Source organism: Crocuta crocuta, unplaced genomic scaffold (genome assembly GCF_008692635.1).
Source record: "Crocuta crocuta isolate KB4526 unplaced genomic scaffold, BGI_CrCroc_1.0 scaffold176, whole genome shotgun sequence".
NCBI lineage: Eukaryota > Metazoa > Chordata > Mammalia > Carnivora > Hyaenidae > Crocuta > Crocuta crocuta.
Genome location: NW_027531905.1, coordinates 5,481,366 through 5,493,653, shown reverse-complemented (window position 1 = coordinate 5,493,653; position 12,288 = coordinate 5,481,366). Strand labels below are relative to the sequence as shown.

General features: G+C 41.2%; 1 protein-coding gene across 1 annotated transcript in view; it reads right to left on the bottom strand.

Moving 5' to 3' along the window:
* The window catches only part of TM7SF3 (transmembrane 7 superfamily member 3), a 36,539-nt gene that overhangs the window by 3,730 nt on the left and 20,521 nt on the right, over positions 1-12,288 (bottom strand). The window contains exons 6-10 of the mRNA XM_077774565.1: positions 11,610-11,787; positions 5,230-5,316; positions 3,532-3,612; positions 2,759-2,911; positions 76-173 (exon numbers count right to left, since the gene is read on the bottom strand). Coding sequence (XP_077630691.1) covers positions 76-173; positions 2,759-2,911; positions 3,532-3,612; positions 5,230-5,316; positions 11,610-11,787 — 597 coding nt within the window. The remainder of the gene's footprint in view (positions 1-75; positions 174-2,758; positions 2,912-3,531; positions 3,613-5,229; positions 5,317-11,609; positions 11,788-12,288) is intronic.

Here is a 12,288-nt window from a genome sequence, read left to right as displayed (position 1 = left end):
GCAAAATGGTGCAAGATGTGAACAACTGAAGGCCCAGGCAATATAATGAATGAACCTCATTGATGAAACACTCACTATTCTTAAGCAGCCCATGAAAACTACTGGAATGAGGACAGCTATGCAGGAGAAGGTCACCCAGAACACACCATCATCATGAAAAATCTTTAGGTTTCCTGAAAAAGCCAGAAGAATTCAGGAATTAACAATAGGTTTACCAAGTTCCACTTCATTTTCTCAACATGTGAACACAGACATACTTCGAAGATTTATTATAACAACCAGGGGATAGGCTAGCAATTAGAAATGAATTCTGACTTTTTTGACTTAACAGCCAACACAATCCCCTTTGAAGGATGTGTCTTAAAAGGTCACCAGGTGGGATCAAGCAGGTAAATGCTCTGCGCTTATTCCCAGGGAAATGTAGAAGAGTCTGAACTAAACTCTTCCATTCATTAGCTGTGATGCTGGGCCTCACTTTCCTAACCCATAAAATAAGAAGATTGAATGATTTTGTGTCCAAGCTCCAAATCACCCTCTCTTGCTCTAGGTTTCTGTCGTTCTGTGATTTTGTACTACAAAGTAAGAAGCGCAAGTAACTGGCATGCAGAGGTAACTGTACGAAATCCCACCCAAAATGAGCAGCAAAATCCTTTTACTAGATTTTTTCCATCAGTGCATTCCCTGCCCATCCACTGCAGATGAGAACCTCTGACTCCTCATGCACTAGGAGCTAACCACTTACTGCACTCCTACTGAGCCCTTCTCCAAAATGCAGCACACCTGGGGTGACCCAGGAAGACTGTATTAGAACTCCTATTTATCAATTAAGGTCAGATGGCAAGAATATAAGCCGGACCCCTATTTAATACAAATACTGACACCATCATTCAGCCCAACTAGAAGCGGTCCTATATCTTAAGACCCATTAATCCCAGAAGAAGGGGAGTTTTGTAGTAAGAAGATTTGACCTTGGGACCCCACATTCTCAGAAGGTGAACTGCAGCACACTGCCTAGAGGTGGATTTGTGCATCATATTCTGTAGTTTAACTATATTAACCTTCACAAAATACACATGTAGCTTAAAAAAAAAAAAGTCAAGAAATCAGGGATTAAAAATAGCAGTTGTGATGCAAGCATGTGAAGACCAACCCTTTCAGAGTATAAGCTCATTGCTGGCTACATAATGAGGCAAAAACGGTAATTTAGACTTGAGAAGTTAGCCAACATTTTAAAAATTTTAATGCTTAAAAATAGGAGTTTGCATCCACCAGAAAGCACTGATCCCCACTGTCCTTCAGCAATGAGTTCACAAACAAACACATTAACTATTAAAAATTCTAACCAATCATCCCCCCAACCATTAAGAAAAGAAGGGAAGGGAGCTTATTAAGTAGTTGACTTAGTGCTTTTAGAATAGGGCCCCGAATCTGCATTTTCAACAACCCTCCCTGTGAATCTGTCCTTTAGCCAAATCTAAACATTGCTATTCAGCAGCAGACTATCTAGATAAAAAGCTACCTGCAAGGGAATCTATGGGAAGGTTTGCTAAAAATCAGAGCAAATGGACTTGGAATGGTCAGTAAACACACAAGTTTTCAATTCTTTCTGATCTCAGGGAAAAAAAAAATCTTCAGAGAGCCAAATGCACTCTGTCATATCACACATTCTTAAGAGATGGCAGCTTCTTATATTCTTAAATCTAACATTTCCATCAACTTTAATCTGAGGTTGATATATGAAAGAACTAAACATTATCACAAAAAGGAAACAGTGTAAGAGTACCTTAGAATATAAATACTCCTTTTTTTCCTGCATTTTTGACCACAGGAAATGTAAGTTATTATGCAACCACAAAGTGAAGGGTAGTAGAATATGCCACTTGGCATGTGGATTATTTTGAGCTGAAGGCACTCAAGACCCAACAGAGTTAGGAAAAACTTTTATTACGTTCTTAACTGCCCAGAAGAATTTAAATAGGGGATCCTGGCCCAGGGAAAGAGCAATTACCAGAGATAACTATTTTCTCTGAAATACTTAACTGCCTGGCAGGGCAAACATCTGATTACCAAATATCTGCTCTTCTTATCTTCTTATCTTCTTGTGAATCGCACCTGCAACCCCCACGTCTGAAATCCTGCGCGCCCACCCCATGCCTTAGCCCCAGAGGACATGGAAGTCTCAAACTGCCTGCCTTTGGGTCTCATATTTTTCTGGGGCTGCTGTACCTACAAACTTAAACTTGTTTTTTCTCTTATTAACCTATCTTATGTCAATTTAATTATTTTACCAGCCAAAGAACGTTAGAAGGATAAAAAGGAAATTTTTCCTCTCCTACAAAAGAAAGTTAACTTACAAAAGTTAATCATTCTAAAAATTGATAGAAACTGAATTAGTTTAAAAGAAAAAAAATCCCTGGTGGGGCGCCTGGGTGGTTCAGTTGGTTAAGTGTCAACTTCAGCTCAGGTCATGATCTCACAGTTCATGAGTTCAGGCCCCACGTCGGGCTCTGTGCTGACAGCTCGGACCCTGGAGCCTGCTTCAGATTCTGTGTCTCCCTCTCTCTCTCTGACCCTCCCCTGCTCATGCTCTCTCTCTCAAAAATAAAGAAAAAAAACATTTAAAAAAAAAAAAGCACAAATTTCCAGAACTCTACAGGTAGGTCCCCAAGTCCCTGATGGGGCAGTAGTTGGACCTAGAGAGCCCAAATAAAGGTCTTTCAAACAAAACACTGAACACAAAACATTGCACATCTCCTACCCAGGAGAGCGAAGAACATCACTGAGGAGACGAGGAAGCCCAACACTAGTCCAACACACAGCATGCACAGCAGGAGGATTCCAAATCGCCACCAAGCAGCCACCAAGAAAATCCCACCAGCACTCCCAGCGACGGCTGTCAGGATCAGACGAACTGCACAGAAGGAGAGGAACTGTTTGACCAGAGGCAGCTTTTACTACCACATGCTTTAGACACACAACACCGGTACCAGATCTAGCCTTAGCCTTTCTGTAGGCCAGGCACTGAGGGGGTGTCATGACACCAGCATTGGGGGGGAGGGGGAGCTGTCCAGGGAGGGCTGGTCTGAGCTGTGGAGTCCAGCAGGTGAGCTATACCTCCCAGGACAAGTGACAGGTGTGGCTTGGCACAATCTATAAACAGGGGCTAAGGAAGAATGGGTGACAAGCATTCTGTTCAATGGGACAAGGAAGGATGGGTTTTATTTAAGGTAAAGAAAATCTTAATATTTTGGTGGTTATAAATCTCGTATCTTCAATACACTAGATAGCCGGAACACAGGTTTATAGTCAACATGGCCCTTCATTTCCCTAAGTACCAAGGAATTTACCATGCAGATTAAAAACCCAGGGGAGAAGGTCTAAATGAACAGTCTAGAAAAGATGTCTCCAGTATATGTGGCCCATTATTTACACGTTAATAGGAGAGCACACACAATACTGGTCAAACTACAGAAAGAAAGGGGGCGTGTGAACACAACACCTTCCCAATGCAACTGTATTATTTTCACTTACCATCGTATTTAATAAGTGTCAATCTTGTAATCAGTATGTAGAAGAAGACTCCCATGAAGATAAAGCCTATGAAAAACAATTCTAGTAGCAAACCACCAGAAAAAGAAAAAAAAAATACAAACTATGGTTAGGTATTCTTTTTTACAGTGCTTTTTAAATTTCTAACCTACAAATATATGCTTAAGCTCCCAGAATTTACACATATTAGGACATTTGGAGGAAAGAAATAATTACCTGAAAGACAAGAAAAATTTAGAACTCATATTAAATGAATGCAATGTTAAAGTACTAACTCTTGGATACGCTCCTCCATAGGGGTCAGTTTTAACTGGTAAGTTGTTAACTGTTAACTTCCCAGCTCACTCTAACATTCTTATGCTTCCCACTGAAAACAAGAAGAGTATACTTCTGTCATTGTGTCTGATCTGAATCAGATCACACTAAATTTGTTACATGACCAAAAATAAAAAAAACATTCTAAAGCAAAAAAGTGACTTTTATGCCTTCCTTTAATTCATCCTTTTTTTGTTCAGGATGAATAATTAATCACTGTCTTCATCCACTAAAATACCTAGTAATATCTTTGGGACCTTGAGCAAGTTTAAAGAGTTTGAGATCAGGATTATTTTCGCTCTTCCGCTGATGCTCCATTATACTCCTTGCTAATGAATTAAATTAGGATTTTTTTTTTAGTAATTAAAAGCACCGTTACATAGAAGGCAGCCCAAAAATTCAAATCAATTCAGTGAGTGTAATTTATAGTCACCCCTCTTATCCGTGGGTTCTCTTTTCATGGCTTCAGTTACCCCGTGGTCTGGAGGCAGATGATCCTCCTCCCGAGGTTCCTCGGAAGGTCAAGAGTAGCCTAACACCGTGTCCCCTACCTACTTGCATCCTACACCTCGCTCATCTCATCATGTCGGCATTTTATCATCTCACATCAGCACGAGAAGGGGGAGTGCAAGACAAGATTATTATTTTGAAAGGGGGAACCACAGTGACATGACTTTTATCACCACATATTGCCCTAATTCTTCTACTGCATTATTATTGTTAACTTCTTCCTGTGCCTAATTTATAAATTAACTTTATCATACGTACGCATTATAGGAAGAAACATAGTATATAGAGGGTTCAATTACTGCCCGTGGTTTCAGGCATCCACTAGGGTCTTGGAAAGTATGCCCCACAGATGGGGGAAGGGAGGGAACTACGGTATTTCACTCCCAGAATGGTTTTCACCGAGGAGATGGTGGAGCTCCTGTTCGCAGTCTCAACCTCCCAGGACTAAGCAGACATTTCAATCTCCGTGTAATATGCCACAGACCTGCAGCCTGATTTATAGGAAACACCGTCAATCACCATTAGACAATGCATATATCTTTACACAGATGTCCTGATTTCCAACCTCAGTTATGTTTAGTTGGCTCTCTGATCTCCCTAGGAATTGAAGAAGTTTGCTGTGCAAACCCAATCTTGTTTCCCTCTTAATAAGAGGCAGTTATACTCCATTATTAAGAGAAAAAATTAAAAAGCATGGCAACTAAGTAAAATCTTTACTGAAAGAACCCCAGTCACAAATCTATGAAGACAGCTGGAGATAAGCAGTTACTTAATCTCCTTAGAGGTCATAAATCCCCAGCAGAATTTAAGCAAAAAACACCACAGGGCCTCTAAACAGCAACTATTTCAAAATACCTGTTTTCCAGAATCTGTGTCCAAAGAAACAAATGAAGAGACCGAGCAGGGCAAAAAGGGTGAAGAACACTTTGGTTGACACTCTTCCTAAAAGTAACAAAAATTTAGTGTATAACAGATCCAGTGTGATACTGGTATTTAATTACTAGAACAAAGCTTCACAAAAAAAGCAAAGTGAACTGACAATAATTTATTTCACACATGTATATTATAAACTTACTTTAAAAATACCCTTGCCAGCCCTAACAATTATTTTATGTGGGCAAAGGTCAATGCTACTGATATAACCAAAAGAGGAAGCAGACAATATATGCTTCCTGACAAGGTATGCAGCTCTACTTGTGACATATTCATGGGCCTGTGTGTATGTGTGTGTGTGTGTGTGTGTGTACATAAAACAAATAGTTCTGTTTCTTCACAAACTGCAAGAAAAAAGGACGGCAATAGGAGGGTAAACTAGGGGTAAAAAAGAGATTTAAAAGACATATCAAAGGGCACCTACATGGCTCAGTCAGTTAAGCATCCGACTTTGGCTCAGTCATGATCTTGGACTTTGTGAGTTCAAGCCACGTGTCGAACTCTGTGCTGACAGCTGAGCCTGGAGCCTGCTTCAGATTCTGTGTCTCTCTCTCTGCCCCTTCCAGCTCGCACTCTGTCCCTCTCTCAAAAATAAACATTAAAAAAAAATTTTTTTAAGACACATCAACTAAATATGATATACAGGTCTCATCTGAAACCTGATTCAAATTTTAAAAAACCCTGAAAAACAATTGGGATGATTGGGAAAATGCAAATACTGGGTGTCAATTTGATGCTATTAAAAAATTATCTTCAATATTTTTCACTGAAACTTGTGTTGGTGATACTGTGGCTATTACATCTTTTTTAAAAACAGTGCTTATCTTTAAGACACACACACACACACACACACACACACAGAAATTTGTGAGGAAAATGATGGCCAGGAATTTGCTATTAAAAGAAAATCCAGGGGCACTTGGGTGGCTTAATTGGTTAAGCGTCCGACTTTCGCTTAGGTCATGATCTTGGGGTTCGTGGGTTCGAGCCCTGCATCGGGCTCTGTGCTGACTGCCAGCTCAGAGCCTGGAGCCTATTTCAGAGTCTGTGTCTCCCTCTCTCTCTGACCCTCCCCTGCTCACGCTGTCTCTCTCTCTCCTAGAAATAAAAATATTAAAAGAAAAAGAAAAAGAAAATCCAGTAATAAAGGAGGGCCAGGGGCACCTGGGTAGCTCAGTCGATTGAACATCTGACTTCAGCTCAGGTCATGATCAAGGGGTTAGAGACTTCAAGTCCCATATCGAGTTCTGTATTGTCAGCACACAGCCCACTTAGGATCCTCTATCCCCCTCTCTCTGCCCCTCCCCCACTTCCACTCTCTCAAAAAATAAAAACATTTGAAAGTAATAATAAAAATTTAAAATAAAAAATAAAACCTTAAATAATAATAATAGTAAAGGAGGGCTGGGAGACAGAGACCCAGGTGGGCATACAGTTGAAACAAAATAATAGCCATGAAACAAAACTGTTAAGTCTGAAAAATTTGTATATAAAAGGTTCTTTGCAGCTCATCATAACAAAAAAATTTTAAGATTTTTTTTAATGTTTTATTTATTTCTGGGAGAGAGAGAGACAGTGTGAGCAGGGCAGGGTCAGAGAGAGATGGAGACATAGAATCTGAAGCAGGCTCCAGGCTCCGAGCTAGCTGTCAGCACAGAGCCCGATGTGGGGCTCGAACCCACGAACCATGAGATCATGACCTGAGCCGAAGTTGGACGCTTAACTGACTGAGCCACCCAGGCACCCCATCATAACAAAAAATTTCAACCAAAACTCACATTAAAAGAACATGTATTACACTATACGTCACACATGAACAAATTACTGCCCATCTTCATTACACATACTGCTTTTGAAAAAAATTGTAGCATTCTAACTAAAAATAAAACACAATATGCTTCATGATGCCAAAGAATCCCAAATCTCGTGGTCCTTAATAGGCACCAACTTAACTATAAATAACATGAACTGAAAGACACAGCTTACTAAACAGAAAAATGCACTTACTAAATTCACCATCATGACTCCTTTTGAGATAAACAGAAAGAAAATAAGCCCTGAACTAAAAATAAAAAAACGTGTACAATTTCACGTGAAAAATGTTATAAACCTGCCACAGATGAAAACACATAAAACACGTAAGAATGCTCAGATGCAAATACTATGAAAACCTACATTTAAGTAAGACACAAGCCAGAATGTGCAGGGTATGATAAACAGCCACACAGCAGCGTTTCTGAGAACAAAGCACCCCAAAGAAAGATGAAAAAAGATAAAATAAAATGCCACGTTCTGCTTATTTCAGACCTGTGGTTTAATGCTGTTCTATGATTTAATCTTTATACCACAAACATGGAGATCGCTGGGATGATTCGTTTTTAAATAACAATGTAGTGGCAGTTTCCAGTAAGTACAATCATCAAGGTTAGAAAGATCTTCTAACGCAATAAAACCTGACACCCACAGTTAGATATTCCTCCAGGATATTAGACAGCAGAGAGAAACTAAACAGAATGCCCTATCACACAGTACCAGGAAAGGACAGAAAAAAACATCCAGGTAAAACAAGAGAGCAGAAAGTTTCATAAGAAGCAGACCCTAGAGACAACACGAGAGGCGAAATGGGCACTTTTGGGGAGTAATGTAGACAAAGGGGTGAATGGATAAGGAGAATGGAAAACAGTCCAAGTTCAGCAGGTCTTCAATCATGACAGTATCACTCTAGGTTATGATACACAGGCCAAGGTCTTAATTCAAAGGCAAAGTGGGGGCACCCGGGTATCTCGCGGTTGAGCATCTCACTTGGACTCAAGTCATGATCTCATGGTTTGCTAGTTTGAGCCCTACATCGAGCTCTCTGCCATCAGTTAAGAACCTGCTTCGGATTCTATGTCTCCCTCTCTGCCCTTCCTCCACTTGCACTCTCTCTCAAAAATAAATATTAAAAAAAAAAAAAAAAAAAGTTTATGTGGATACCTCCTCCCTATCCAAGCTCAGGAAGGATGTCCTCATATACATCAAGCTTGAAAATGGAGCAACAACCTGACCAACATTACCAGGAGGGGGTCAACCCTAGGTTGGGGGAATAGGAACAGAGTTCTCCTTCTTAGGCTAACACGTAGAGACAGACCCAGAGGAGAGGGCCTTTCTGAGTAGGAGGGCCTCTGGTGTAGAAGGGCTCAAGGCAAGGGGAGTAGAGGAACCCAGATGAGACGAAGTCTATCAGTGAAAATACAGAACTTAATCTGCCTGGGTCGCCTACACTGTATCTCTCCAGGATCCTGAGCATGGTGGTGGAAGACTGGGTGGGATGTGACACAGCCCTAATCCCCAGACACAGTCAATAGACTTCATTCTTTACAGCAAAACTCTTTGATAGTGCTCTTTGGACTCCTCTCCAATTTCCTTCCTCCTATTAATTCTTGAACATACTCTGGTAAGACTTACCCCAGCGCTCCACTGAAACAGCTCTGACCAACAGCCTCCACATTGCTAAATCCAGCGGTCATTTTTCAGTTCCTAATTTCCTCCAAACACCAGACTGCCCAGCGTCCTTAGACCCCATACCTTTTCTACATTCTCACTCCATAGGTAATGCCATGTAGTCCATGGCCTTAAATGCCATCTATTTAATCTGATGACTTCCAAGATAACCTCCAGCCCGAACCTCTCCCCCGAATTCCAGCATACATATAACTGTCAGTCCCATGTGTCCATCTCAATGCTTCCTAAGGTTCTCAAACTGAACGTGTCCAAAACAGAACTCCTGACACATCCTCCCAACCCGGCTCCTCCAACATTCTTTCCTGCCTCAATGAATGGCAGTTGCTCGGGCTAAAATGGTAGTCATCCTTTTCACCTCTCCCCAGCTGCCTTATCCAACCCACTAGCAACTACCCCTAACCCACTATTTCAAAATACATGCAATCACTCAACTACCCCTAACCCACTATTTCAAAATACATGCAATCACTCACTGGTCAAATCTGGGATGATATGAACATATCTTTATGTGTATAAATGAATACATCAAATAGGGGAGAAGAGAAAGTTTTTCCTTACAACAGAATTCCAAATAATAACTGAAAAAATGATGAAATTAGAAAATTACCATTTGGCAACCACCTAGTAATGAATGTTCCAGGCAAAGATCATGGGATGCTACCCCCAGCAAGGGAGAGCTGAAGAAAAGGGTTATCTAGCTACATTCTCCTGCCCAAAAATACCTAAAGGGAAAATAGTTACTCTACAAAGGAGAAACCTGGTAGACACGACTAACCGAATATGCAAGGTTATCACCACCAGTAATGGGACAAATAGATATGAAGTGCCTCCTGAGTAGGGCACAACATCACTTTTTTGTATTTTTGCCAAAAATGCAAATTGTGGATTTTTTTTTGTTTGTTTCTTCATTTTTGAGACAGAGAGAGACAGAGCATAAGTGGGGGAGGGGCAGAGAGAGAGGGAGACACAGAATCTGAAACAGGCTCCAGGCTCTGAGCTGTCAGCACAGAGCCCGACGCGGGGCTCAAACTCACAGACTATGAGATCATGACCTGAGCCAAAGTCAGATGCTTAACCGACTAAGCAAATTGTGGATTTAAAAAAAATTTTTTTTTTATGTTTTATTTATTTCTAGGAGAGAGAGAGAGAGAGACAGTATGAGCAGGGGAGGGTCAGAGAGAGAGGGAGTCACAGACTGACAGGCTCCAGGCTCTGAGCTGGCAGTCAGCACAGAGCCCGACGCGGGGCTCGAACCCACGAACCGCGAGATCATGACCTAAGCGAAAGTCGGACGCTTAACCGACTAAGCCACCCAGGCGCCCCAAATTGTGGATTTAATCATGAGGAAACATCATCCCAACTGAGGACCTTCTAAACAATAGCATCTACTCCTCAAAAAAGGTCAAGGTCTTTTTTTTAACGGTTATTTATTTTGAGAGAGAGAGAGAGGGAGAGAACAAGCTGGGGAGGAGCAGAGAGATAGAAGGAGAGGGAGAATCTCAAGCAGGCTCCATACTGTCAGTGCAAAGCCTGATGTGGGGCTTGAACTCATGAACTGCAAGATCATGCAGGTCAAGGTCTTGAAAGACAAAATGAGACTAAATAATTGTTCCAGATTGCAGAAGACTAAAGAGGCATATCAGTTAAATGCAACATGTGATCACATTTTTTAAAATAAAGGCCATTAGTGGAATGACTAAATTTGATAACATCTGTTATGCTAAAAACAGTAATGTATTAAAGTGAATTTTGTGAATTTGACCTTTTTACTAGGCTTACATAATAAGAAATATGTAAGGGGAAAAGGTCTTCATGTCCGCAACTTCTTCTCAAATGGCTCAAAGGAAAAAGTAACGTGTGTGTACATACACATGGAGAGCGAGTGCATGGGAGCGCACTATAGGGAGATATAGAGCAAACAGCACGATACGTTAACATTCCGAGCAATCTGGGTGAAGACTATGCAGAAATTCTTACTTTCTCTGCATCTTTTCTGTGAAGCTACTTCAGAATAAAATGTTAAGGACGCACACAGCACGATCTTGCAACCCCTCACTGCCACCGTTCTATCTAAACCACTGTCCCTCTCTCACCCATACTACTACCATGGCCTGCTAATCATCTCCATTTCTGATCTTGCCCTGACTGTTCTCAAAAAGGCAGCCAAAGTGATCCCGTCAAAATATGAGTCGGATCACGGCACTCCTTGCTCAAACCCTCCGAAGCCTGTCCATTTCGCTCTGAATAGCAGCCCATGCCCACACTGTGACCTACAGGCTGCACCTCTCACCATCCCCAGCCTCCTCCAGCCACTGTTCTCACCAGAAGGCTCCCATCTGAGGGCCTCTGTCCCCTCTGCCCGGCAGTATCGCCCAGACGCACGTGTGGCTCCCTGCTTCGCCTCAGGTCTCCACTCAATAGTTAGCTCCCCAGCATGGGCTTCCCTGGCCATCTCTCTCAAACCGCCCTCCCTCACTGCCTCTTGTTATCTACCTTCCCTACTTAATTTCCACTTCTTCACACTCGTCGGTTTCTCACACGATGTATATTTTACAAATTTATCTTGTCTGGCTCACCTCCCCTCTAGCACACGAGCTCTGCGAGAGCAGGCGTCTTGTCTGTTTTGTTCACTGCTGGATACCTGTGCCTAGAAACAGATGGAATCATGTAGGGGCTCAAAAGGCATCTGCTGAATGAAGGCTGGACAAAAGCATTTTCTGATATTCTTCTGTTCTGTATTAGCTGACACAGATCTCTAAAGCTGAAGAAGAAATTTCAGTTTAAATCCATACACTCACCAAGGGAAGAACAATTGCCCTCCACGGCCTCAAAGCTGCAAGCATATGTGTGGGCAGGAACATAAGCAGCAGATGTATTTAGAAATGGGTCCCGAACAACGACATTATAAATGACACCTTGTCCTTGCAGGGAGGAGAAGGAAACAGTTGTCTTATCATTAGCTGTGAGGGTAACCACCTGAAGCCAAAAATAATCTGTGATTAGTGTTCAGATTTTTAAAGCTGTTCTATTATAATCCCAACATGTGATATTACGTTGTAATATTAAGTTACCATTCTTGTTTAAAATACACACCAACCCATTTAGCTCTGTCAAAAGATTGCTCTACACAGTTTATACATGCTAATATAAGGAAGTTCTTACATAAAATGCTTCTTAAGTTTCTGTATAGCATCAAATGTTAACAATGTAAGTAAAATATGATATAAAGTATAAACACTAATTAGGACAAAACTGAAAAAACTTTTTCTCATCTGCTGGATTGTAAACAACACAACAGCAAGAACTATATTCTGCTCACTAGTCCTTCTTTCCTAATACTTTACATAATGCTTGGCACAGAGTAAGTGTCCAACAAATGGTAGCTATTACCACTAGCTATGGAACTGTCACAGACAAGTGTGTACTCACATCTCATAGAGAAGATACATTTAATCTGTCTAGCAGACTCTGCAGTAA